The sequence below is a fragment of the Scedosporium apiospermum genome, assembly GCF_000732125.1.
Source record: "Scedosporium apiospermum strain IHEM 14462 chromosome Unknown SEQ_SAPIO_0107, whole genome shotgun sequence".
Taxonomy (NCBI): domain Eukaryota; kingdom Fungi; phylum Ascomycota; class Sordariomycetes; order Microascales; family Microascaceae; genus Scedosporium; species Scedosporium apiospermum.
Window position 1 is genome coordinate 113,537 of NW_015971808.1, and position 27,255 is coordinate 140,791.

Here is a 27,255-nt window from a genome sequence, read left to right on the forward strand (position 1 = left end):
TCGTGGGTAGCTGTTATGCAAACGACGGGGTAAGAGTGTATCTAGCCTGTTGCGTACCGTTCACTATAAGATTGAGACGTATCGTAACTCCTCATTAGAGCGGAGAGAGAGCTTCTTGAGGGAATCTTGGCTGGTTTTGAGGGAAGTAATTTAAATAAGAAGCTCTAAATCCACTCCAGTCATCACGACGCGAAGCTCGGAAGGACGTGGCGGACGTAAAGCCTACACGACCACTAGCGCTTTCACCAGCACGGCTTAGGTGGTTGTTTTGTGGGGACGGCAACGATTCCTAACTTCGGGTAATGTGGTCGTCGAGGAGGGAAGATAGGGGTTGCCGAACCCAGACCAAAAGGAGGGTCTCGGCGAATCACAGTCCTTGTCATCTCAAGTGGTGTCATAGGCTTCATTTGCCGACTACAAGGCGCGGGCCTATTGGCGGTCGGCACTGTATGCACAGGGACGAATCTTTTTTGATTAAAGAGAACCGACGCGAAGACCCCGTAGAAGTAATAGGCGCTCCCAGTTGCTTCCAGTTACTACCAAAGACTAGTCATTCACCCACTCACACACCTTTAACATGACGGACGAAAGCAAGGTTGCAATTATCACTGGGGCTGGTACGCATGTTCTCAGGACCTAGACACGATGTGTTCCGCAAGTGCTTACAGAAAGACAGCAGGCGGGATGGGCCTCGCCTTGGCCCGACATCTGCTTTCACAGGGATGGAGAGTCGGGATGAGCGACGTCGACAAACAACGTGGAGAGGCGATGGAGGCCGAACTGGGAGAGGACGCTGTCTTTGTGGCGGCGGATGTTACTGACTATGATCAACAAGCTTCCTTGTTCGAGACAGTATGGGCGAAATGGAAGCGAATTGACTTCGGTAAGATTAGCTAAACTCTCTATGCAAGGCTCGTGAGCGTTTGACGACTAACTTTCTCGATATAGTCGCAGCGAATGCCGGAATTATCGATACTCACTCTATATACACTCCTACCTCACCGAAGGCAGGGGTTGCGCCGCCGAAGCCGATACTCGAAACCGTCGACGTGGACCTCAAGGGAGCAATCTACACCGTATATCTTGCCCTACATTACTTTCGACAACACCCCGTAGCCCCCGGCGGCAAGATCACGGTGACGGCGAGCTCATCAGCGCTGTATCCACTCGAGTCTGTGCCACTGTACTCAGCAGCCAAATCCGGGGTATGAAGACCGTCCCTGTAGCCCCTATAGTCCGTGCTACATTCTCGAAGTCGCTAAGCCGGTTGTCTCATCACGCAGGTTGTGGGTCTAGTTCGGGCTATGGCACCGAGACTTAAGGCCGAGAACATCACGATTAACTGTCTCTGCCCTGGAATCATCTCGACTAGGTTAACAGAGAGACTAATGAGTCTGATTCCAACCGAAGCTATCACACCAATCGAGACGGTAATGAAGTGTTATGACCGATTCATCAACGGCGACGAGACCGGGTGCACAGCTGAGGTCAGTAAGGACCAGATATACCTCCGCGATCAGCCCGAGTACGCAGACGAGTGGCAGCGATGGCAAGCAGAAAATCTGCCGGAGCTGGGCAGACTAGGGCGAGAGAAGAAGTAGTTGAAAGTGTTGAGCTTGGCCCGTAGAATATGCAAAGCGTATGCGTTATTAATTCTATTATTTCTCTAGCTCTTGCCTTTGACGATATCTTTCTTGAAGATGCTTGCTGTTTTCGTTCTTTAATTTCATTTTCTTCTTTTTTTTTTTTTTTTTTTGGCGTCCTACCCCCCCCCCCAAAAAACTGGCTGGCCTCAGGCGTCATGGGTCAGTCCACCTGCGTCCACATTCGTCGCTGTGTACGAAGTATACTAAACTACTTCGTACTAATTGTTGAAATAATAGATTTATGACCAAGCACTATAGAGTGGCACGTCGCTCATTTTTGGTGTAGTGGTCTAAATCTAACACTAATGTCCTACATGCGGGGTTAAGTCCAATACATAGCATTTCCAAGTACCAAATTGCCGGGTGCTGGTCCCGGAATGTTGGGGTGATCGGTTCAGCAGGTCTTGGCAGATGGAGCCCGCATGATCAATGCACCCATCCTTCCATCCTTAATTCGTAAAGAATAATAATAATAAAAAAAAAAAAAAAAAAAAAAAAGCCCCTGAGCTGTTGGATGCTAAGGATTGCTTTACAACGCCTACCTATGGAATATCCGTACCGGGAGCAAGATACGATGAGCGGCAATCAAGAAGCGACCCGCGCCGCCTCAGAAGACTCACAGAGGCCAACGCGTATCCCAACATCGCACATCTGCGAAGTCTGTCGGCGATCCTACCGCTCCCGAGACGCCCTCACTCGACACCGAAACACTCACAGTCGTAACAAGAAATACGCTTGTAGCATTTGCCGTTGTATTTTCTATCGCAGGGACCTTCTTGTCCGGCATAGTCAGATTCATTACCAATCTCAAGATCACAACGAGACCGCTGGCCGTCAGAGAGCTGCCATCGCCTGCACCCGTTGCAGGAGAGCTAAGATTAAGTGCAGTGGAGGAATTCCTTGCGCCGCATGCCAGCGCGCCGATCGCCAATGCGTTCAGAGCAAGCGATCCGTGAGGTTGAGCCTCCAAGAAGCACTGTTAACCGTTGAAGACGACGATGATGTGCGCACAACCGCGTCGATGGGCTACAGCCCCCAACATTCTCCCGAGTCTACGCAGGATCCGCTACCGGTGATAGCGCCCGCCTCGACTGACTTCCAACGAGTTCCTGAGGCTAGAGTTGAAAACTCTATTCCAGATGATCTCTTTTTATCTCCAACATCGGTCACCGGTAAGTTGTCAAACCTAGCTCTCCTTTTCTTGTCATTGGGCTGGAGAGCCTTCCCTATAACGGCTGTTCGTCCTATGAACACCTTTATTGAGATTCGGCCCTCGCAGCCTTTGCTAAGGAGCTTATCTGTCTACTAGTCTGCTGACAAGCCTTGAAAGGACTAGAGAGCCTAGAGAGTCTGCTTGGGGCCGGCGACTTGTTTAGCTCTGCCGACTGGTCCGAATGGCCATGGATATATGATGGCATGTTGATAGGCGTGGATCCGGTGGTGGAAGGAGCGACAAACCTTCCCACCGGAAACGAGCCGACGGACCTCGGGCAGATCACCCCAACAAGCAGCCGTGACGTTGTTCTAGCACATACCTATGCCATGCCCGCTAGGAGCGAATTGGCCGTTCGAGAGAGCCAGGAGGCAGAACACAACTCTTTTCAACGCCTATCAGAACGAACTGAGCCATCGCTCCAGCCCGTCAGTGACATAGAAATCCAGCACACTGTGATTGAGAGCCATATCGAGTTTGCCACAATGACAGACAGGGATCCCGGAAAACCAGACCAGAGGGCCCGCATTCAAGCTCGTCACGATGGGTCAAGAAAGGTCGAAAATGCCTTCGGGCTCGAAGGCCACGGTTCGAACCCCGGGCTCAAATCTCGACACATCCTCGACCAGTTTGTGTCACTCTTCTTCGAGCACTTTCATCCCCAATGCCCTGTTTTCTGGGAGCAAGGGTTTGACTCGTACGCCATCTCGCCCACCCTTTTTCTTAGCATGGTCTCCATCGGCGCCATGTACGCCGGCGAAAAAGCTGCTCGGTATGGAAGGATGCTTCACGATCGATTGAGGTCGCATTACGCCAAAACCGTCGTACAAGACTCAGACGAGGGTAAAATGACCGTGTTTTTGTTATTTGGCTTCCTTACCTTGGGAGCCGAGCTCCTACTTGGCCAGGACCCGACATTCTCCCATGCACATCATATCAACAGCATCTTGGTCTCGCAGTGCCGCAGACTAAACCTCTTCAATGACCGTTATGTCCCAAGCCAGCACTTCAGTAACTATCGACCCCACGTCAACTGCTCCGACGCGAGGTTGATGGAATGGATCGAAGCTAATATGCGTAGGAGGCTTGCATACGGGATTGTTCGCTATGACACCTACCTTAGCGTGATGCGTAACACCATGCCTCTTGTCTCACATAGAGAGGTGACCTTAGAGATGCCGTGCAGCGATGAAGCGTGGACCTACACGGGCCATGATTGGCAACGAAGGTCACTGGAAGCAAGCGATGGGGTAGATGGACGATCTGAATACCTATTTGCCCATCTCGTGGACATTACTTTAGATCCGCGAGAGAACCTACCTCATTTGACAGCCCTGGAGCACGATCTTGTCCTTCTTGGGCTGCAGGGATCGGTCTGGAATGTGTGTCGCAGCCCACTCATCTTCTGTGGACATATCGGACATGTAAACATATTGTCTCAACCGTCGAGCCAGAACATTACCGAACTGCGCTACCCAACCTACTCGACACCTGATGAGAGAGAAGCCTGTCTCACTGAACCCAGAGCCGAACCGAATTTAGATTCAGCAGCGCGAGGCCTCAGCGACGCCTCTCAGCGATATATATCGTATCGATTGAAGAGTCTTCAGTCAGACCTGGATAATGTATTATGGGCATTAGGGAAGTGGAATGTGTCGCTAACAGCGGAGAAGGGAGCGTCGTTCTCCGTACACCCAAGATCAGATACCCGAACCCTTCTCCGAAGCCAAGTGTTGTTTCACCTAGCACAGATGCGCCTCGGAGCCCCCATCGATCACCTCCAAGAAGTTCTGGCGTCAATTGGTGTGCCGCACAAGCAGTTCTCGCGGACAATAGAGGTCTTCGTGTCAGAGGCACGCGTCTGGGCCCAGTCACTGGGTGCAAAAATTGCTCTCTACCATGCAATCGAAATCTGGAATGTCCTGTCCCAGGCGCTGGCCGATTACCGAGAACGAACGGCTGACATCTTTAGCCTGGTTCATTTCGTCGCCATTTCGCAGGCCGCCGTAGTGGCTTGGGCGATAGCGGGTGTACGCTTAGACGGGGAAAAGCAGAGAGACCCGGAAAACGGACATCACTGCGCAACCGATCCGGAGATTCTCGGGAGTGGAGATTCATCGCAGCAGCACCGGCCTTTGCCTTTGTTCAACGGCTATCCAGTGCATCGAGGGTATTCTAGCCCTATTCTGTTGTGCTTTAGACAATTGCTTCGGGAATTGGCGCCGCCATGGTTTGTCCAGCCGCTGTTCGTTGAAACTGCTACAAAGCTAGCGGAGACACCGTTTCCCCTTCTAGAGACCAGTGTAGAAAGCAGGGTATAAGTAGTCGGCTGCAACACTCGTGGGTCTCTTGCATCATCTGCCTCGATCGGACTCTGGGTCATGGCTTCGGGGAATTCACCGGTTTGATGGCAGTATGCAGCGTAGTGTAATGTGCCGTACACATGACATCTGGGTCGACTGCAAAGGTGATGGGCGTTTCTACGGCTTGTTGCACTTATTGTTGACATCTCCATAACGGCGAAAGTCATCCTAGTCTTATTTGACTTCTTCCGTAGGAATCCCATATAGCAGACATTCCTTATATCCCTTATCTATTATCTTCTTGATCGTCTTCAAGTAAGGTTTGGACCCCGCTTCTGAATCACTCCCCATGTCGCTAAGGACCCCGAAGGCAATTTGAAGAGGTAGTGCAGCTGAAGCAACTCCGTACACCCCCATTTCCTCTTGGGTCAAAAATTCCATACTTTGAATAATCTGGTTAGACAGCTGGATAATCTCCTGCGTTACTTCGATGCTCTCTGGGGATTTCCCATCTATATCTATGTCTAGCAGCAGTAGGCTGGGAAATTCAATTCTTAGTTGTCTAATGTTGGTCAGACAAATAATCCGAAATGCCCAGAAGTAGGTGGTGCAGTTGGCTACTGCCAGGTCCTGGAACCAGAGGTACGTCTCACCACCAGCTGTGGTCACTGGCCACCACAGCGGGCTTTGATAAACAGGAAATTCAGTCCTTTCCCACTGCGCAAGCTGATCCGCGGCCTGGAGAAATCTAGACATCAAATCTAGAGCGTCCCCATTCTGAGGGTCGATTTTTGCTTTATCGAGGTCTTCAAAAGTAGCGGATATCATAGCAGCATTACTCATAAGGGACTGGAGTGGGATAGCCGGAAAAATACGAAATGGTTCACTTTTCCAATCATCATCTGCCAGGAATGTGGACTTGCGTTTCACGAAAGCGTGAAGTATCTGTGACGGTTAGTGACGCAGGCTCCGAGAGGCTGAGTTTGGGCCAAGACGACTAGTGACAGAAGTAATCAAACTTACAAGCATTGGCCGAATTCCAATGAAGAGTTTGTATGGTAACCCGGATGAGTAGAAAGAGGGATGGTTGAGGCGAATTAGATCACTAATAGCCTTCTCGTGGATTACGGAGCTCATTGCCGAGGTGGGTAGTAGCATCTACCAACATCAAAGAGGAAAAAGTGTAAGTTAGATTGATAATGCATCTAGGATAAGACCACAGGAATATCGAATAAGTACTTTACCTCTGATATAAATAAACATATCATAGTAGCAGCCAGCTCATTGGAAGGCGAAATGGTATTATTGCGGATAGCAGACTGCAAAGTGTTGAGAGCTGTACATTTAGCCTCAAGGGCATCGGGAATTGGTGCCCTAGTTGTCTGGCCTAAGGTGGCAATCGTAACCCCAAGCGCCTTAATGGCTAATGAAAGGGGTCCAAGGTCACTCCTGACGGCCAAGTTGGGAAGCGCTTCTACCCAGGCACCGCAAATCCGAGACTGTAACCGCTGCGGATCTTCAGAGAGCAACGGGTGTTCGTGAACAGGGATGAAATTCTGAACACAGAATGAGATGACGTCACGCAGAGGCCAACTCAGCATGCGAAGAGGAGGTAGTAATATTGGCGCGTCCGTATGCCGTCGTGGTTGTTGGCCAAGGCCTGAATTTTTTCGGCCCTCTTGACGCTGATAAGCTGCTGCATTCTGCCGCCTTCGACGTAGTCCAGGAGAGCTAGGCACGAGTACAACAGGGGACCGGAAAATGAGATCAGTCTGGTATCCGGGGCACTGCCTTCTCGAATGAAGGCACTGGGAACATGCCGGGCGATTACCATCGCACTAGAATATTGGTCAGGCCTTCATAAGCCACTCAAGGGCCTAGACGACTTACACCGAGCTTCCGTGACCTGCAGGCACTGCATACGGTGCGTTGTCGAATCTTCATATTTCCTTCGTTGGTTGATGGATAACGGTGTTGATCCGTTGGTTATTGCCAACGGGGGTTCACGGCAACCTTCATATACTCTTGGCGGATAATACTTCCCAACTCGGATTAGAAGAACCCCGCATTTGCTATACCCGATTAGGAGATTTAAATCGCCAAGACTTTCAATGCAACTGAGGCGGATACCGAGTTACTTCGTACACGACCCCAACACCAGTTGTATCCACCTGATACATACTGTCAACGGGCCAGTGTTAGGGTCGTAACAGGATTGGAATGGTGACAAACTAAAATGTTCCCTCGTTAGTCCTACCTCGAAGTCTCGGCGGATTATAGTTCCCAAACAGTAACAGCCTGCATTGATCAGAGCCGCTGGCCCGAGCCCATAACTCCCAAGTGAACCACCCCGGTGGTATTGGGGTCGCAACGTAATTGTTTTCTTCTCCAGGATGCACACGTCCAAGAAGGGGTTGGGTGGTGTGGGGTTGGGGACCAAGAGCGAGGTAAAAGGACAAGGTATATGGCGGTGGTTCGGGGTTTACGTCGAGTACTTGCATAGCTCCGGAAAGACTTTGCTCTCCTGGAGTTTTACTTGCACTAATCTCAATATCAGTGCGTAAAAGTATCCATAGAAGAGGCTACCAGAGGCCAGGAAATGTCCCCAATGTTGCAGTGGCTACAAAAGTAGCTGGGCTGGATGCTCGTTGATAGACTGTCCATCAATGGTTGCATATCGAGTAACATTTGCCTAGAAAAGTGGGAAATGTTGCAAAGCTTCCGAGGCTTGTGTTCCTCAGTCTCCTAATCCCAGCCGATATAAATACATATGGAAATATGGAAACATCTACTACAGTAGGAATCCCGCAACGAGCTGAAGGTTTTTTTTTTTTTCTTTTTCTTTCTTTTGTTATTTACTGCTCCATAGTATGCTATGGGCCATCGTTTTACGGACAGTTAATCTAGGTGTAGCTAGTATCTCAAGGATGTTGAAAACGGTGAGATTGTATGACTAGGTAAGGGTTTTTGTGGGCATGGGTATGCCTTGGTTCCCATCTTGTTGGATTGCGATTGCTAAATCTCGACATAGAGCCGCGCTCTGACGGAGACTGGCAAGACCATCACTCTCAACGGAAGCAAGAATACCTCTTTTCGTGAGCTTTTGTCGAAGGACTCCCTCCAATAACTTAGGCTAAAAATCAGGATGCGTTGAACCCCTTGCCATCACATCCTACTTGGCTCAGAAAGGGAAACAAGATCTTTTTCTAATACCTTAGGACGAGGCCGAGCGGGGGACCAACGTAGCATTACTTCAAATCCGTTCATGCGATGCCTCTAATGAGTCCGGCCGAAAATGCATTCTCACCGGCCAACACGAGGAAGCCGTGGCGGATTCTAATTAGAGTTCAGCTTATCTTTCCAAGGAAGACGACCTCCAGAAATCAAATACGCCCCTATTTACAATGCATCCGCTGATCCGAAGTGGTCCACTCCTGGCCAGTAGTTGTCGATGTCGATATGTTCACTAATTAGTAAACGCATCCAAGCTTAATCGACGCTTCTGATAGCTCCAAGCTCAATGAAAGCTGGTCAATGATGCGGAGAAGCTCCAGGATGTAATACGAGCCGCAAGGATCTGAATCGCTAGTTCGAAGTGTAACCCCTGCCAAAAAGAATTGAAGTATCATACCACCATAATTAGGCTTCGAGATACTTAAACAGCTTCTAAACGAATTTTGTCAGTGGCGTTTAGAACCTGGGATGTATGTAAACTTAGTAGTCTGTTTGTCTCTTACGTGGAACTATCGTACGTCTAAAAGAGCCATACCGGAGTGGTCCCCGAGATCCAAAAGATCCTCGGGGATTGTACACTAGTTCGCCGGGGTTTTAAGCTAGATGATGCATCACAGGTGTGGCGGAGCCAGACAAGGATAGAGGGTACCTTGAGGGGACGGATGAAGCGGCAAGCTCTTCACCGAGCGTGTGCGGGGAATAACCTTCTCAGAAACCGGGGTAAGACTAGCGCAATCACATCGCTGATATCATGATACTCTCTTGAGTAGCCGAAAGGATGATCGCGTCGCCATTGTGAAGCCTTCCCTGACGAGAATCTCAGTTTTATCCTCGGTAAGAGGTGAAGGTTCTCTCGGTTGGATGGAAGATATCATCTCCGGGAACTCAAGCGTTCATGTCGTTCACGAAGCGTCTATATAAGATGCTTGAGTTATCGCAGTCTTGACCCTAACCATCAAGCAACTCTCGATCATCACTGCTACACATTGCACATCAGTCTCTACAAACGCCCAACAGCTTTCGAATCTCAAGATTCTTGTCAAAGTCTTATCCAACATGCCTTCTTACATCCACAAGTACAAGGCCGCCGCGGTACGTTAAACCCGTTTGTGTGTGTTGTAAGAAAATCCAGTCTAACATCCATCAAGGTCGTCAGTGAGCCTGCTGTAAGTGATGCAACGCTCGCAATGGTGGAGCCCCAGATTAACACAATGGACAGTGGTTCGACCTGGAAGCAGGCGTCCAGAAGACAATTTCCCTGATCAACGAAGCTGGCAAGGCCGGTTGCAAACTGATCGGCTTCCCTGAGACATGTAAGCTTTTCGTCGAAGCTCTGAGTGAGACGGCTATGAGTTATGAGTCTTTGCTAATCAAACTTAGGGATTCCTGGATACCCATACTGGTTGTGGAAGGTGAGTGTAGTGTTGGGAAAAGGTATCGAGTTGGGAGATTCTTACCAAATCTGACATTGCCAAGGTCAACTACATGCAGCAGTTGCCCATGATCAAGCTCTACCGAGAGAACAGCATGAGGGTCGACTCTGACGAAATGCGCCGCATCCGAAAGGCTGCCCGAGACAATCATATGTAAGGCAGCTTGTGCAAGAATCAAATTATACTCCTTAAACTAATCTAGCTTGCGAATAGCTTCGTCTCTCTCGGCTTTTCTGAGATTGACTATGCCACTTGCTATCTTGCCCAGGTCATGATCGACCCTAATGGCGATGTCATCAACCACCGCCGCAAGATCAAGCCTAGTCACGTAGAGAAGCTTGTCTACGGAGATGGCTCCGGCGATACCTTCATGTCTGTCACTGACACTGACATTGGCCGCCTTGGTCAGCTTCACTGCTGGGAGAACATGAACCCTTTCCTCAAGTCCCTGAACGTCTCCTGTGGCGAGCAGATCCACGTCGCGGCCTGGCCCCTTGCCCCCGGCGATGCCATGAGGGCTTATCCTGATACTGCGACTAATACCGCAGAGCAATGGGCTGATCTGATTACTCCGGCATACGCCATCGAGACGAACGCATGGACGATTGCGCCATTCCAGCGAATCAGCCTGGACGGTATCAAGAAGAACACGCCGCCCGGCGTGGAGCCCGAGACTGCCCCGGAGCACTACAACGGCTGGGGTCGCATCTATGCGCCCGATGGGACTTGCGTTGCCAAAGCAGACAAGGACTTTGATGGCCTGTTGATTGCTGATGTGAGTGCGCGCCGTTACTGAACCTACTGCTTTTTCCTCTCTCTATTATTAGTATCATCGCGGTGATCGAGCATCATTGACAAAATTCACTATTAGATTGATCTCAACGAGACTCACATTCCCAAGGCTGTTCACGACTACGGTGGTCACTACGGCCGTCCCGATCTCATTAGACTTTTGGTCGACACCCGCCGCAAGGAACTGGTCACCGAGGCTGATCCTGATGGGAATATCGCCACCTACTCTACCCGTGAGCGACTCGGCCTCCACCTGCCCCTCGACCCCCCGAATCCTCGCAATGAAAAAGCCGGTCTCGTTGGTACATCTCGACCCCGACAGATGCCTCAGAGGGGAGGACAACCCCAGGCCGACAAAATCTAAAGTAGGCTGGCCTCTGTTTGACACATGTCGTCCGAGTTGATCGGAACTCTCACAACCCCTCTATCTTGGGTCCTGAAATTCGTTCCCAATAGGCACCCCGGCATTGTTGATGCATGTGACGGACTAATCCTGCCCAAGATAGGAGTGCTTTCGTTCTTTGATTTTGTTAGCAACATAAAAGATTGTTTATATTGTATATATATATATATATATATATAGATATACAACAAATAAAAAAAAAAAAAAAAAAAATTCTTTTCTTAACTTGGCAGTGTGGGACAGTCAGCTTTTGTGACATGAACTTGCTCGGAATGTGCTTGGAATGCAAGTGGAATGAAAAGAGATGCAGCGAGCTCACATGGCAGGCTGAACAGCCAATCTTTTATGTTGCATAAGAGTACTTCCTACGGTCTTCCAAGCTTCTCAGCTGGTGGGTCAACAGTCCACTGGTGAGCTTAACACGAGCCGACGAAGTCACACGTTAGTCTGCGAGAGAACGCAGAATGCAACGTGTAATGTCGCACTTATGCAGCCACTCTTGGATGGACCGGGGGTTTCCATTCCCTCAAAACCAGTCCGCCGTAGCCAGGCACTAAACTCAGGGGGATGCAGATGGACTTACCTCAGGGGTCATAAACTAGGTCAGTCCAACTGTGTGTCCCTAACCTCAATCCTCTCCCTTCTAAGTACTTGGGATACCTGTCTCCCCGATTTTGAATTGTTAGTTTATGACAATTTTCCAAGGTTCTAAACTAAAACTAGAGATGTCACAGTACCTGAGGTCTGCATGGCTTATATACAGATGTCAGAATAAGACAAATGGAATTAAGTATCAGTATAATATTCAGTTGACCAAGATTCCCAGCTTCATAGTAATAGTGAAGAAGTTAGGAAGAGGAGAAGAGAAAACGTGTTAGTACACTCCTTGCTCCCACCCTGGAAAAGGATAATTTGGTGAGTTATATCCCCGTGGCTCACTGTCGAGGGCAAGCGAAGAGATGGCTTGTTGCGACTCATTAGTGTCCTCCACCACGCACACCAGTTTACAATTCACTTCGGATGTCGTCGAAGAATCAGATGCTGAACTAATTCAAAGTAAAAAGCCCGCCAATATATTTCGTCCATTATCTCCATCTTCTCGGAGCAAGTTTAGTATTTAAATAATTAAATTCTTTAAGGTTTAATACTAGTTACTTATTTTTATAAATAAATAAGAGAAGCTTTTTATAACTTATTAGATAAACTAGATAACTAGTTTAAAGTTCTAGTATTAGAAGTTACAAAGATTTTATTAACTTGAACTTTAAAAATATAAGATTATAAAGCTCTGGCCTTCATCTGGATTCAGAGAGTCATCTTCCCTGCGGGCATGCGCCGCCGGAACCTCCGGCGTGTCCTAACCGGAGCCGGAATCAAAGGATACTGCGCCAAAATCGGACTCTCCGTTGAAGTCATCGCTCTCAATGATTCCAGTACCGCATTCAAGGCAGACCTAAAGGTCCCTCAACCAACACTCCACTTTGTCATCCCTCCTTTGGCATCGCCGGCGGGTCCAACGGTCCTGTACTTTCACAGAGGTGACATCCGTACCTGGTCCAGCTAGTCCAAGCCATCACTGCCTTCGGGTACCTCCTAGAAACCCGCTCTGTAAAGGTCAAGGACATCGTTATTGCAGAGGACAGCGCCAGCAGTAACCTCATTGGCTCGTTGCTTGCACACCTGCCTTGCTGTCTCCTTATGCTATGCCAGTAGACCTCGCCGGCAGCCAGCTAAAGGCAGCAGTTTTTGTATACCCTTAGACTATGATGAATGTTAATCAAGAGAGTTTCATGATAAACGATGGCAAGGACTACCTAGATAAGACACAAGCCTTGCAGTCCAAGCGCAAGTGGACCCTGATGAGAAAGAAGTCTGGGCGAATCTATATAATTCACCAGGCGCAAACAAAGTTTTGAGTTAAGTATTTAGCCCGGAGCTCATCACACAGCATTGCAAGAAAGGCCTTGGTGATGGCAGGGAGAGCTAAGGTTATGCTAGATAGCTTCAAGGCTTTTTCGCCGGTTCACGTCAATGCTGAGACTATTGTTGCAAGTCAGGGAACTAATATAAGTATATTGGATGGGAAACATTTTGTGTTTGTGAAGGGTGAGGGTAAGGTGTATGTTCAGCCGGCGCTTGATGCTATTATGGGATATAAGGAAGGGATCACGATGCGTGCGATTCTGAGGTAGCTTGAGGGTGTGTAGTAGATCGACCTACGCGAAAGAGAATAGTAGTCCATTGAACCAAATTCTGGCACGCTAATGATCTACGATCTTATGCGTTGGGAAATTGGCAAAGCTTCCACCAATTGCCCATTCACTCCGACCATAACATCTTATCCAATCGTTCCTGTGCCTCATGCTCAGCCTCCTCTGAAACCCGTGGGTTGTGGGTTGCAGCCTTTAAGCCTTGGGCGCTTTACCTCTAGCAGTTAGTTCATTTCTCCAAGGAGGCTCAAGGGGGGAACCCTCGTATGATCGCACGTACACATGTTCTGGGTCCTTCTTCTCGTTGGGCCTGCCCGAAGGGGGTGTTGATCTCTTCGCCAAACTCGTTCTTCAGGGCGTCACGAGCGTGTTGCTTGGCTTCTTTGGAGATGTGGGGGTTGTGGATGGCGGCCTTGAGGCCTCGCTCTCGGTTCGATCGGTCTTCCATTCTTCGCAGATTATTTATTCGATGTTGTTTATTAGTTGTTGGGATGGTAAACTTCAATCTCTGCTTGATGGCAATGAGGAATGCCTGCCTCTATACCTGAGAGTTTATGTATCCTTCCAAACATCACTTGAGACCTGAGGATTCTGTCATCAGCCTAATCTGACCTAACAGCCAGCTCATCGTGCGGAAGAAATGACATCTTCTCAACGAAATTCTCTCGTCATGAACCTTCTCGCCCTGTGTACCTAACTCTGGTCCCTTATGACGCAAACTACTCCTCATCTGTGACTTCGATCAGAACAACGGCACGTTACAGCTTCCGCAAACGTTAATTAATTCATAGTCAGTCGTTGGGGGCATTTCCTGCGCCATCGGAGACCCTTCGCCTTTTCTTCCATTATCTTTCTTTTTTCCAACGGTGGTCGGGATTACCGCCCGCTTCAGGAACTGCTCCGGAGACCGAGGTGGGTTTAGGTTGTTAAATTGGCTTTGGTAAGAATCTACGACACCCAGAGTTGTTTAAACTCATCGCTGACCATCTGTTGATCGACTTGGTCTCTCCTCACCCACTTTTCCTCATAGATACCCTCTCGTTCAATAAACAGACGCCGAAGCCTCTCTGACACAGGCGAACATGGAGTAGTATCGCGGGACGAGCATGATCCCGAGACAGCACGGTGGGGAAATACCGTACCCAGAATCCCGCCGCATCGGCGAACCTAATCACCCCGCAGTGCGGCAGACAGGGAACGGCCCGGAATCCAGGACATAGTATCTTACCACAAACGTCGCCAACCTCTCACACTTCTCTTCAATCAACACCTCGCTCCTTTGTTTGAGAGTTAGCTAAAAGAAGAAAAAAAAAAAAAAAAAAAAAAAAAAAAAAAAGCTTAGATAGCCATAGTTGGTCACCCTTCCTATAACTCTACACTTCTGCATGCTGCTTCACATTAGCCGGGGGTCCGATTCCTCCGATCCGCCAGTCTTCTTCACTAACTCAGCCATGGGACGTCCGTCAAAGACAAATCTTAAGTATCTCTTTCCACATTCGCGCTTTTGGCATTGTGACTGGGTTCCAGCGGGATTCTGGGTACGGCATTTCCCCACCGTGCTGTCTCGGGATCATCCTCGTCCCGCGATACTGCTCCATGTTCGCGCGGCCTCTAGATTAGAGTTAAGCTGAAGGTCCGGCACATGCATCATACTGAACCGTCATGGAGCTCTGCACACCCAAGTGAGCGGACAAGGCACGCCGAAGGAAGGAGTGTCTGAAGGAAATGTCTGAAGGAAATGTCTGAAGGAAATGTCTGAAGGGAAAAGTGTCCGAACGAAGAGCCGACTCCTGGGATTTTACTGGGAACAACGAGCGTATTCCTACACTCAAAACTAAGTCTCCATCACAGAGGTAGCGTGAAGCCGTTCGAGAAGTCCAGATGGGCTGCGAATATGCGGTCTGGAGGCGCATATAAGGACGCCGTTATGCCCCCTATAGAGAAGACTTGTGAACTTCCACTTCATCACCAGCATCTCTCAACACTACAACTAGCTAAGAAATCCCCAAAAAGCCTCTTATTTTCTCTCAACAATAACCAAACAGTCACCTCAGCTCATTTCCCACCCCCAAACGACTACCAACAGAATGAAGTTCACCGTTGCTGCCATCGCCGCTTTCGCTTCCCTCGCTGCTGCGGCTCCCTAGGAAGTCAAGCTCCCGATGGCCTGCAAGGCCGGCACCTATGATTGCACTAACGATGCCCAGGGCCGACAGGTCTGTAACACGCCCAGCTCAACCAGCAGCACAACGTCCCCGCCAACAGGGCCCACCGTCCTGCCCAACCCAAGCCGCAAAGGCACTAAGGACTGCGGGTGGCTATTCGTCGCCAGTCCTTACTTGACTATCAATAGCTGGGACAAGAATGTCAATGGCTGGGGTCTTCCAACGGAGTATTTTGAAACTAACGCAGGGGGCGAAACGACGCTCAATACTACATGCGTGCGCTTGGGAGCACTGGAATTTCAGTCAGCGACTATCCCGAAGGGGACGGGGTATACGTGGGAGCAGTACCCGCTTGGGTCGGATAATGCCAATGTCTGTTGCTTGGAGTATTTCGAGTCGGAAAGGTGCGACCGGACGCCTGGGAAAGCGGTTGATGTTCGTAAGCAAACGACGGCGGAGGTTTTATTTGATGTGAAGGCTTTAAGGTTTATGGATGTACAGGGTTCCGGGCAGACTAGGCGTGAGAGGAGAGCTCGCTGGTGGGTTGCACTGCAAGGTACTGCCGGCTGAATTATAAATATCCCTCCCTTTCTACTAATTCAATGAATTACAATAAAGTCCAATTTCAGCTTCCGCGTTTTAACTTTAAAACTCTTTCTAGAATAAGTCGCTGTGGCTGGGACCGACCTCTGACGACTATCCTAATCTGTGGAATATCACTCAAGCTGATTATTTTCGCTATATCCGTATATGTCTCTGTTGTGCGGCAAGAGACCATGCGAACATCACCAACATCCACGTAGGATGCGGGTTGATGAGGGGAATTCCTGTTCGCACCGATGGTGGACCAAAGACCATTTTTGACGACAATAGCGAATGGTCTATGCCGTTGTACTCGTGCGCTGCAGCATCGCGAGCAAGCATTAAAACTAGATATATAGAGAATTTTACAACTTATATAGGCGTTTCCCTTCTAAGCTTTAGATAACTTTAGCTTACTGTGATCCTGCTCGATTAAGATTACTTATAGATCACTGTAGGTGTGGGTGATCTATGATTTCTATGAGCCTCCTATACTTCTGTGGTTTACTTGTTTCTGCTGGGCTTGACTGCCTGGCCGCAGTTCTTGGCCATTTAAGGCCGTGACATAACGGCCCTGTCGGTCCTAATCTTACTGGTTGGGGATATTCTGTGGTTTACCCTTTTGTGCTGGGTTCCACCGCCCTGGGCCTGTATAAAGGTCGGCCCGCGACAAGGGCGAGGAAGCCTGTGATTAAGCCTAGGAGAAACGAGTGTCTACAGTAGCCCTTTCCGTGTAAGCTCAGGTGGTCGATCCGAGCTTGACCTGGAAGTGTTAGCGGCGATGGCTTTGGCGCGACATAGAAAACAATCGAACGGGGACAAAGAGGAGCGGGGGGAGAGAATAGGTGAAACGGTGAACTTGTACACCTTCTAGTTTCAACCTGATAATCTTCGAAGGCCCGGGACCGCACGGAACGCAGAGAGACGTGCCGGCCTACCATGAATTTTACGCCTGCGAGATAATTCTGGATAGAGTCGAGCACCAGGTAATTATTGTTGGGGACTACCTGCCCCTAATAATCAAACCTTGCCATAAATTGCATTTCAAACCACTGTGTAGTTATATCAGGCTTCGATAATTACAATGACTGACCAAAAGAGGCAGACCGCTTCTTCCGACTAAATCTTGGCTCCCTTCTTCCTCCTAGCCTCCCTATCCTGATCTCTCAACACACGTCTCAAAATCTTCCCGCTCGGGGACTTGGGAATGGCGCCCAAAAACTCAACACCACCCTTGATCCATTTGTAATGAGCCTTGTGATCGGCGACATATTTCGTAATGATCTGAGCGAGGAGTTCGTCGGACTTCGAGGTGGCGTGGGGAGCCTTGACGACAAAAGCCTTGGGAACCTCGCCTGATTTGAGATCGGGAACTTGTATTACAGCGCAGTCGGACACGTCCGGGTGAGAGAGGATGTGAGCTTCGAGCTCGGCCGGCGCTACTTGATGACCCTGCGATACTGGTTAGCGCATGCAACTCTGGGGGAGGGATGGAAGAGCTTTAGCATATATTCTTACCTTGACTTTGATGAGTTCCTTAATCCTGTCAACGATAACAATCTGCTCATTTCCAGCAGGTGAGACTGCCACGAGAGCTTCGTCTCCTGTACGAATCCACCGACCATCATGGTGGTGAACAAAAGTCTCGGCAGTGGCCTTCTCATTGTGCAAGTATCCCAAAACAACGGCCGGGCCTTGGATGAGAAGCTCTCCGGGCGTTTCGTAGGCGGTAATTTCACTGCCTTGGGAGTCGATGAGTTTTGCTTGGATACCGGGGAGGAGAGAACCCGAGGCCCTGGGGAAGATGTCATGTTCGCTCGGAGCGGTTACGACGACGGATGTCTCAGTCATACCTAGTGTTGGGTTAGAATGGATGGTGAGCAAAACCAAAAAGGAAAAGAACAAGAAACGGCGGCAAGAAACGGCATACCATAAGCTTGAGCTATCGTCCAATTTGGATACATCTCTTTTATCTCGTCGATCGTCTCTTCACCAAGTGGAGCGGCACCGCTGAAGACGAACCGCACGCTGCTGAGGTCGTACTTGCGGCAAATATCCTTCTGCTGGAGCATGCTAATGATGACAGGAGGGACCTTTGCCAATTTGAATTAGTACGTCAGGCCCAAGTTTTCGTTTGGGTAATTAACCTCCGGACGTACGACAATAAGCTGGTTCACCCTATACTTCTGAATCGACTCGAGATAGTGTGTAAAGTCGAATTTGGGAAGAACGATGATTCCATCGCCGCGCCATGTGCAGGTGTGGGCGATCACGACCAGTGCGTAGATGTGTGAAAAGGGGAGGAAACAAAGGACGTTCTGGGTATCAACACGCTTCGACTTTCGTCCTACGGACTCGTACGTGACATGTTGGAGAATATTGGCAATGACATTTCGATGGGAAATCATGACTGCCTTCTGGAACAAAGTCAGCGGTTACAATATACATGGCCTAAAAAAGATGAAAAATATTACCGGAAGTCCAGAGGTGCCACTGGAATAGCAAAGGAACGCGGTCTGGCGAGCTCCTTGGCCCCTGGTCCATCGGAGGGGGTCGAGTTCCGGCAGGCTATTGCCCTCAATAATAAGCTCCTCAACGGTGGTGAACTTCCCGTCCTTCAACTGAAAGCCCGGGATATCCATGATAAAGATCTTGTCGTGGGCGATTCCCGCACCCTCTGCCGCCTGGAGGGCGGTCTCCAAAAGAGGAACGCATGTGATCAAGGCCTTTGCTCCGGACGACTTTAGCTGATGCTGAAGCTCCTGGGTTGAGTAGACCGCGTTGGCGGGAGTAACGATTCCGGATAGGCGATGAGTAGCATACGCGACGGTGATGTAGTCAATCTATGGCATCATTTCAGTTTTGGCCGTTAAATATCCAACGATCATCTTAGGATTCAACTCTACTTACCGTATTAAAGGAAAAGATACCAATAATCTTGTCCCAGGGAGTTGCCTCGTTGGGCGACCACCCTAGCCTCTTCGCGAAGGCGCGAGCTAAAGATCCTGCTCTTTGGAAGAACTCGGGCGCCGCGTAAGTGCGTCCGGTGAGACCGCATGTGAAGGGATTGCGACTGCTCGATAAGGGGCGGCGACCAAACTCTTCTCGTTGCATAAATTCCGCTATCGTTAGGGAGTCCGGGGGGTCTAACAGAGCAGTTAGCTTTGAGAATTTCTTTCTTGCCTTTTTCATCGACAAATGCATACCAATTGGGAGCTGGGGCACCCAGGACGGAGGAGTGAAGACCATATTGGGTGGAGGTACAAGCAGAAGAGAATACTAGGTATGTATCTCCTTGCACAGGATCTGGTTGGTTGCAATCGCCAATCCTGTGTATTATCTTGGTGGTTTAAAAGAGAGTTGAGGCTCACCAACTGAATGTGTTGTGTCCATCTTGGACATTTCCCAACCTCTCTTGCAGCACATCATCACGATGGCCCGAGCTCCTTTCATTCTTCGGGATCCCAGCAGCTAGTTTCGGTGCTGAGTGTGTGGGGAAAATATTTGGAGTTAATTACAGAATGGCTTTCCCCGAAGCGGAATACCGGCGGCCCGGTGGGAAGCCGAGTTTACACGCGCAAACCCCCAGACCCGGAGATAACGAATTATGCACCAGATCTTTTAGCGGCCTTTGGCGAGGGGTCCAAGTTCGAACGCAAGTTCAGGTCCTGGAGTCTTCGGCAAGAGGACACTAGCGTCGGGGGTATGGCTTCAACAATCATATCCCCAGATTGAGCCCGAGAGACTGTTCCTGGGGTGCATGTGACTCGCAGTAGAGTTTGGCTAGTTTCAGGCGAGACTATCTGGGGTGTTGTATTTAACAATTCTCCATGCTGTCTCCAACTATTGGACCAGTCTATTTTGACTTTCAATAGCTTGGCAATATTTCTACAACTTTGCATAACATCGTGACGGCTCGAAGGGATTGCACAAGAAAATGACGACCGAACTTCCAAAGACCATGTTCGCTTGGAGAAAGCACAGGGGAAACCCGGAGCCAGTAAGCCCGCAGTCTATCTGCTTGAAGACGAGACGTCTGAGAAAGGCCTGGAAATGTAGCTAACACAGGAGCAGGTTTGGGAGGAGGTTCCGGTTCCCCGATGTCCTCCCAAGGGGATGTTATGCAAGATGTTGGCATCTGGAGGTAATTCTTGAACAATCAATCTTGCTGATGGCATCAATAATGACGGTGATGTTTTATTATAGTTTGCCGCAGCGACCACTCCCTTCTCACGCTCGAGAAGCAGGCTGGCTGGTTCCAGGAAAAATACATTCTCGTATGCTGGACCCTCCTCACTCGTCTCGGGCCCTCGGTCGGACTTCGCAATTCTAACATTGATTATGCTAGGGACATGAAGGATGCGGCAAGATTATCCAAATTGGTGATCAGGTTGGAGAAACAAAGTTCAAGCTCGTGAGTTCAACCATCGAATAAACCCTAACCATTTCAGCAACTGGTCTAAGAGGAGAGCAGGGAGATATCGTCGCTCTCCACGGTGTGCCTGGGTGCGGCCAGGAGGACTGTCCAGAATGCTCTCGGGATCTGCACCAAATTTGCGAGCGTGGCCATCACTCTGGTATCGGTCAGGATGGATTTTACGCCCCGTACGCAGCACTTGATATCCGCGGTGCCGTCCTGGTCCCCGAAGGTAGGCAAAGTTTAATTCTACGTATCTTCTAGCATTTACTTCATTTCGGTTCTCTGACACGTTGTGCAGGTGTGACCCCTGCTCAAGCCGCCGTGGCAACAGATGCAGTGAACACGGCTTTTCATGCCATCACCAGGAGAGGCGAGGTCAAAAAGCATGAGACCGTCTTCCTCTTTGGCCTTGGAGGGCTCGGCTTTAATGCCCTCCAAGTGGTCCTCGATATCGGAGCTCGAATTATCGTGTGTGATATTAGGCAGGAGTGCCTTGAGGAGGCCGCTAAGCTCGGTGTCCCTAGGAGTGATATCGTTCCTATCGGAAAGTCGCCTGTTGAGTTTGTTGAAGAAAATGACTTGAAGATCGACACTGTCTTGGACTTTGTAGGAACTCATCAGACTTTCCACGATGCACAAGATATCGGTAAGTTCACATCTCTATGCCGTTGAATCCACACGCTCTCAGTTAACACATGGCTTTCAGTGAGGCGAGGTGGTAAGCTCCTCTGTATTGGAAGTTTGAACCCTGAGAACACCATCCGCATGAAGGTTGGGACTCGGAAGAGGTTAAGCTATATCTTCTCCTACGGCGGCCAGGTCCGGGACCTAGAGCAGGTCCTTGATCTCATCCAGAGGAAGGTAATCCAGCCTCAGGTGCAGGAGGGCAAACTGCGGGACTTTCCTACTATTCTCAAGTCGCTATGTGAAGGGCAATTTACTGGCCGGATGGCCTTGACTCAATACGAGTAATATTGGGTCGCTAAGTTGGATCATTCAATATTGTGTTCTAGTGAATTGCTATTCTCGCCTATTCGCATTTCAACGCGCTAGTGATGCCTGCCCAAACAGTATTGATTATGAATAGGGAACCCGTGGGATCTTGAGAGTCACTCATCAGGGAATCTGGTAGAGCGTGCTAAGGCTCGATACCTGATGTATCAGTCTGTCTGTCATGGTACAAGTTCACACGAGAGTTGAGGGGAGGCCAATATGAGACTGTTGGCAGAGACCTACAGGGGCTGAGCAAACTGGGGAGAACGTATGCTAAGATTGGGTAAGAAAAGAAGAAGAAATGAAAGCTCTGCTGGAGGACTTCTCAAGACCACTATCGGGTAATAATAGAATATATGAGAAGGGCTTGGCTTCCTATATTAGAAGAATGTGAGTTCGCGATTAGTGACACTTCAATCCTACACCTGCCCTAGACCTACACGTACAACTCCCATTCACTCTGTAACACGGCCACCTTTACAGATACCCAGTGTATCGGCTGGCATGAGGTGCATCGACAAAGCAGGCATAATTAACCCGTTAATGACGTAGCTTGAATTTAATCACACAACTTCAATATCTTTTTAACTATTAACACTCGTACCGGCGGGCATGCCGATTCCCACCGCCGCCGTTGTTCCGGCATCGACCGGCAATATGGCGCCGGTGATCCACCGTGCGTGCGGACCAGCTAAGAACACAACCGCTGTTGCACAATCCCAACCAGTTCCCTCGGTTCCAAGAAGGCTGCGCGCCTTCCTTGCTGCCCTTGCTTCCTCCGTCATTCCCTTTTCGTACATCATGGGAGTGTACAGCATCTGGAGCAAGAATTAGTTGCGTGAAATGGGAATTGCGAGGGATATGTAGGGTTGAGCCAACTTACTCCTGGACAGACACAATTTACGCGAATTCCGTCCTTGGCATGATGAGCCGCCATGGCGCGCGTCATGTTGACGACCGCGCCCTTAGCCGTGGGATAAAGCAGGTGAGGTGTTCCCCCTTTGAGCCCCGCGACGCTGCCCATATTGATGATGCTGCCTTTGTTCTCACCTTCGTTCCTAGCCATAGCCGGCACGGCATACTTGGCCATCAAAACCATACTCGAAACGTTGACGTCGAGGCTCTTGGCCCACTTGTCCATATCTACCTCGACAGCAGTCCCAGGAGCACCAGCGATACCCACATTGTTGATGAGGATATCTAATCGGCCAAACTGAGACAGCGCAAAATTGACGACATCCTCGCAGTCTTTGGCGGAAGTGACGTCTCCACGGAATGGGATAGCCCTGCCACGGCCTGGCTTACTGCTGGCCATCTCAGCGGTCTTGGTGGCCCATGTGAGATCCATGTCCAGGCAGACGACGTCGCATCCATCATCGGCCAATAGGATGGAGATGGCGCGACCGTTACCGATGCCATCACCGGCACAACCGGCGCCGGTGACGATGGCCACTTTTCCCTTGAGGGAGCGTGAGGGGGGGTCAGGTGAGAGATGGAGGGACATTTTTTTAGGCGGGGGAGATGGCGGCAGGGGATAGAGTAAGCGGCAGTCGTGTTTCTCAAACTTATTTCAGTTCCGTGTAATATTGGATTGTTACTCAAACCATCGCTTTTAATATGTTCACCCTCCTTCTCGGCAGACTATGCATTTGATAGTGGTCGGTGATTGATAATATCCAGTTCCGTACTTGCAGCTTCTCCACTCGTGGAGATGGCAAACCAGACGAGAGTAGCCGAGAACTAGGGTTGCGGTTGCGGCTTCTTAGTGATGCCGGGGAACCTTGCCGGGGGGTGCCGAAGGAGGGAGGATGCAGGACTTGGGGCACAAGGACAGCGGAGCAGGGAAAATGCGGGGTAAGTTGCCAGATTGGGAACGCTAATTCCAGTTCGGCTCTCATCCTCAAATCTTCGGCGGGGAAGCGATAATCAGTGTCTGGGATATAATCTGGTATTGCGTAGTGCACCTTGTAAGGATGAGCCTCGGCTCGGATTAGCTGACGAAGACAGTTGGTGCATGGGGAATCCCTGAGGGCCGTTGAAGTCCTGTTCTCGGGCCAGGCCACCGGAACCCACCGTTTAATTGGCAATGAGAACTGAGACACCTCACGATCAAAGTGTGCGGAGGTCTCTGTATTGCAGACACCTCCACGCCGCAGCATCACAGGCAATTGCTCGCCTAGAACCAGACGAAAGATAGAACTTCATCTTCTACTCCAAACTCACCCGTTAACCCCCCAATCCGCAAGATGGCCGATTTCTCTCGCTATGGTGGTGTGAGTGATGAGTGGCCTGCAATCGAGGCATCGCTCCCACAACCATCCCAAGCCAATTCTCTCCTCGAATCGCGGCGGTTGGTGAACGCAACGAGAGAGAATTTGGCAGCGGAAGGTATGAAAACACTAGGGCCTCAAGTCCGTACTAGAGACTTCGCCATCCCAACAAGAGACGGCGAGACTATTGAGGGCCGAACATATCGTCCTGTCTCTATCGACGAAGATAAGGTCCTGCCGCTGTACATCCACCTTCATGGAGGTGGGTATTTATTCGGAACTCTGGCCTCGGAAGATGGTATCTGTTCCTGTATCGCCATCGGTGCCCAAGTGATCGTCCTCAACTTGAATTACCGCCATACCCCCGAGTACGTCTATCCCACCGCTTGGGACGATGCAGAGGACGCATTGGAATGGGTTCACAAGAACATCAAGGAGCTAGGGACGGATAGCCAGCAAATATTGATTGGGGGAATCTCGGCGGGCGCACATATTTCTGCATCTCTAGTTCTCCAGCAGAAACTGGGCAAAGCCGCCGTCTCATGCCCGCAGCTACGCGGGCAAATTCTGATGATACCGTGCGTCGTTAACATGTACTGCTACGAGCCGCAGCTGAAGAAGCTGAAGGATCCATCTGTTTCCTCTTATGAGGAATGTAAAGACGCTCCGATTTTGCCAATCGATAGATGCAAAACGTTCACGGACCTTTTGAAGATTGAGAATCCTCAAGTCTATGATTTGAAACTCAACCCCGGAAATGCCACCTTGGATCAGGTAAAGGGCCTCCCTCCGACTGTATTTGGCATAGCTGGTCGGGATCCATTGAGAGATGAAGGGTTGCTTTATGCTAAACTGTTAACAGATGCTGGGTAAGAATCTCTTCTCACCATATGGTAGCTTGTCCAATATCAACTAACCCATTATGCCAGAGTCCCGACGGACATCAACGTCTTCAAGGGGCTGCCTCACGGTTTCCGACGTTATGGCGCAAATCTTTCTGCCGCTGCGAGATGGGATAAGGTTATGGAGGACGGCATCAAGTGGGTTCTATCCAACCCTTCTGGGTCGTACGAATTTGAAGTGAAGGAATAGACATCCTGTCCATGGACGACGCCATCCTAGATAGCTACATGCGCCCTCATTGTAATTGATCTCCATGCTACGAGCCGATCCGAGTGTCTATGAGGAGTTGAGATGGTGTCAATGTTTGCTGCAAGGTCGGAAGGAGTGCTGAACCGGAGTACATCGGTGCGTTGTTCTGTAATCGGGTCGGATCCGGTTCGGGTAATTCCGTGCCCCATACCCTTCCAAATTATGGCGGAAGGTGCTCCTTATCACACATGATCTTCAAAAGCTGGTCTAATAACTTCAGTCTCTATTATATTAAAGGAAATCATGCTTTCGACTTTGTTCATTCAAAAGACAATGAACCACAAATGAACAAGCTAACAATACATCGTCCCCGATCCAAAAATTCACCGCGTCTACCCTTGCTTAAGGACGAAATCAGAGTAATTCCTAGCCGCAACATCATCACATCGCTTCCTGTACCCGGGAGCAGGCCCATTGTATCTCGTCATGGACCTCTTCTGTTTATGCGCCAAGTTCAAGTTGACTCCCGTCATCCAGGAGTCTACGTCGTTCGCAAGCAGACCCTTTCCGCACTCGTGGACATGCTCCGTCCACAAGTCCATGCCCGCCTCGGTGGCCTCGATATACTGGATGTTGTGATCGCGTGCATACCTGAGATACCGGGCCACCCACTCGACGGCGTATTCTACGCTTCTTGGTATATTGCCGAACACTCCACAGTTAGCAGCTAGCTATGAAGCTTTCAAGTTTCCTGCCTACTTACTTTGGTGAGGTCCCATTACCATGAACATGTTCGGCAGGGAAGCGACGGTCAAGCCTAGGAAGGTGCGGATACCCTCACTCCAAACATCGTTGAGCTTTGTGCCGTTAACACCCTGGAAATCGACGGCTCGGAAGGAACCGGTTACTGCGTCGAAACCTGTCCCGATGGTTAATTGGTGCTAAAAAAAAAGGCCGGCCCCCCACGACATGACTTACCCGTGGCATAGATGAGAATGTCTACCTCGTAGAGCTCGTCCCGCGTTTGCACACCAGTAGCCACAATCTTCTCAATGGGATTCTCTCTGATGTCAACGAGCTTGACGTTCTCCTGGTTGAAGACTTCATAGTAGCCGCTCTCCAGGGGAACGCGTCTCGTTCCAAAGCCGTGGTTCTTGGGAATCAGCTTCTCAGCGACCTTGGGGTCCTTGACGCGCTGGCGAATCTTGTCCGCGTAAAAAGCACTGTAAAGGTCATTGGCAGCCTTGTCGGTGTAAATGTCGGAAGAGATGCTGAGGACCTTGGCGAACCCGGGTGTATTGTAAAGCTTCTCCCAATGATTGAGGCGCTCTTCCTCAGACATGTCGAAGACGCTCGTGGGGTCTGTGACGTGGATGAAGCAAGAGTACGACTCGAGACACTGCTTGAAGATGGTGGCGTACCGCTTGCGGATCTCCGCCATTTCCTCTTTGGTGATTTTGGAATTCCGCAAAGGGGCCGTCCAATTGGCGGTGCGCTGGAAGACGGTTAGGCTGCCCACCTTGTCGGCGATGGCCTGGATGGTCTGGATGGCGGTGGCACCCGTTCCAATGATGCCGACACGCTTGCCTTCGAGGCTGGCCGAGGAGTTCTCGGGCCACCTTGCCGTGTGCCAGGCCTCACCCTTGTAGTCATTTACTCCTGGGATGTTGGGAAGAGTAGGCTCGTTGAGGATGCCCATGGCGGTGATGAGGTAGCGGCAAGTGTAAGTCTGGCCATTCTGATCCGTCAAGAGCCAGGAATTGCTGTCCGTCTGCCAATGGGCCGATTGTATCTTTGTGTTGAATTGCATGTGCTTCTTGAGGTCGAACTTCTTGGTGAGGTACTGGATGTACCTGAGAGTCTCTGGTTGAGGGGCAAAATGTTCTTCCCAGTCCCATTCATCAAGCACCTCTTGAGAGAAGGAGAAAATGTAAGAGTAACTCTCAGAGTCAAACCTTGCACCGGGGTAGCGGTTCCTGGGGGACAAAGTTAGTTTTCGAGTTGGACTAGAATGATAAGAGTTGTTTAAAAAAAATCCAAAGGGCCCAATCCTTACCAGAACCAGGTACCGCCCTCGCCAGAACCGGCCTCGAGGATCTTTGCCCGCAGACCCAGCTCCCTCATCCGGTACATGGAGAAGATGCCGCTAAGGCCAGCACCGATGATGAGCACTTCATAGTCAAGCCCAGCATTAGCTGCTGAGAAGGCAGCTGCGAGAGAACTGGACGCGCCGTTGGCATGGCCGTTTACGCCATTGGCGTGCCCGTTGTGAGAATCAGAGGAGATCATGGCCAAAATGGGGATGAAACCAAATAAACAAACGGGGCAGGGGTCCGCGAAATTACGTGAGAGGTATGCTAGTAAGGTAAGGGTGTAGACGCTGGTGATTAGGAAGTAAAGGGTTTGAAGAGGGAGGCTATGGGGAGTGAGGATACAACGACTTGCATGGAAGCTGGGTGTATTTCTCAGGAACAAATTCACAGATATATCACTGCTCAA

At 50.0% G+C, this 27,255-nt stretch overlaps 9 protein-coding genes across 9 annotated transcripts; 5 read left to right on the top strand and 4 right to left on the bottom strand.

The window, feature by feature from the left end:
• Positions 1–735: 735 nt before the first annotated feature.
• On the top strand, positions 736–1,601 carry SAPIO_CDS6733 (uncharacterized protein; the record flags this gene model as incomplete). The annotated part of the gene is made up of 3 exons (XM_016788758.1): positions 736–883; positions 949–1,205; positions 1,284–1,601. 3 exons carry the CDS (start codon positions 736–738, stop codon positions 1,599–1,601), a joined length of 723 nt encoding a protein of 240 aa, XP_016641557.1.
• Positions 1,602–2,667: 1,066 nt separating this feature from the next.
• Positions 2,668–4,113, top strand: SAPIO_CDS6734 (uncharacterized protein; the record flags this gene model as incomplete). Its single annotated transcript, XM_016788759.1, has 3 exons — positions 2,668–2,818; positions 2,983–3,936; positions 4,046–4,113. 3 exons carry the CDS (start codon positions 2,668–2,670, stop codon positions 4,111–4,113), a joined length of 1,173 nt encoding a protein of 390 aa, XP_016641558.1.
• Positions 4,114–9,452: 5,339 nt separating this feature from the next.
• On the top strand, positions 9,453–10,985 carry SAPIO_CDS6735 (Cyanide hydratase; the record flags this gene model as incomplete). Its single annotated transcript, XM_016788760.1, has 7 exons — positions 9,453–9,488; positions 9,545–9,562; positions 9,616–9,709; positions 9,777–9,808; positions 9,873–9,982; positions 10,043–10,604; positions 10,701–10,985. 7 exons carry the CDS (start codon positions 9,453–9,455, stop codon positions 10,983–10,985), a joined length of 1,137 nt encoding a protein of 378 aa, XP_016641559.1.
• A 2,404-nt stretch (positions 10,986–13,389) lies between these two features.
• SAPIO_CDS6736 (uncharacterized protein) lies at positions 13,390–13,682 on the bottom strand (the record flags this gene model as incomplete). The annotated part of the gene is made up of 2 exons (XM_016788761.1): positions 13,390–13,449; positions 13,515–13,682. The coding sequence occupies 2 exons, from the start codon at positions 13,680–13,682 to the stop codon at positions 13,390–13,392; spliced, it is 228 nt and encodes a 75-aa protein (XP_016641560.1).
• A 3,418-nt stretch (positions 13,683–17,100) lies between these two features.
• On the bottom strand, positions 17,101–19,230 carry SAPIO_CDS6737 (Uncharacterized protein; the record flags this gene model as incomplete). The annotated part of the gene is made up of 7 exons (XM_016788762.1): positions 17,101–17,433; positions 17,500–17,834; positions 17,912–18,074; positions 18,141–18,398; positions 18,456–18,824; positions 18,892–19,127; positions 19,188–19,230. The coding sequence occupies 7 exons, from the start codon at positions 19,228–19,230 to the stop codon at positions 17,101–17,103; spliced, it is 1,737 nt and encodes a 578-aa protein (XP_016641561.1).
• A 688-nt stretch (positions 19,231–19,918) lies between these two features.
• Positions 19,919–21,373, top strand: SAPIO_CDS6738 (uncharacterized protein; the record flags this gene model as incomplete). Its single annotated transcript, XM_016788763.1, has 7 exons — positions 19,919–19,981; positions 20,056–20,125; positions 20,188–20,258; positions 20,330–20,395; positions 20,456–20,630; positions 20,700–21,047; positions 21,108–21,373. 7 exons carry the CDS (start codon positions 19,919–19,921, stop codon positions 21,371–21,373), a joined length of 1,059 nt encoding a protein of 352 aa, XP_016641562.1.
• A 605-nt stretch (positions 21,374–21,978) lies between these two features.
• SAPIO_CDS6739 (2-(S)-hydroxypropyl-CoM dehydrogenase) lies at positions 21,979–22,898 on the bottom strand (the record flags this gene model as incomplete). Its single annotated transcript, XM_016788764.1, has 2 exons — positions 21,979–22,212; positions 22,278–22,898. The coding sequence occupies 2 exons, from the start codon at positions 22,896–22,898 to the stop codon at positions 21,979–21,981; spliced, it is 855 nt and encodes a 284-aa protein (XP_016641563.1).
• Positions 22,899–23,640: 742 nt separating this feature from the next.
• On the top strand, positions 23,641–24,756 carry SAPIO_CDS6740 (uncharacterized protein; the record flags this gene model as incomplete). Its single annotated transcript, XM_016788765.1, has 2 exons — positions 23,641–24,533; positions 24,594–24,756. The coding sequence occupies 2 exons, from the start codon at positions 23,641–23,643 to the stop codon at positions 24,754–24,756; spliced, it is 1,056 nt and encodes a 351-aa protein (XP_016641564.1).
• Positions 24,757–25,148: 392 nt separating this feature from the next.
• SAPIO_CDS6741 (2-oxo-Delta(3)-4,5,5-trimethylcyclopentenylacetyl-CoAmonooxygenase) lies at positions 25,149–27,045 on the bottom strand (the record flags this gene model as incomplete). Its single annotated transcript, XM_016788766.1, has 4 exons — positions 25,149–25,468; positions 25,520–25,663; positions 25,735–26,732; positions 26,813–27,045. 4 exons carry the CDS (start codon positions 27,043–27,045, stop codon positions 25,149–25,151), a joined length of 1,695 nt encoding a protein of 564 aa, XP_016641565.1.
• Between the last annotated feature and the right edge of the window lie 210 nt (positions 27,046–27,255).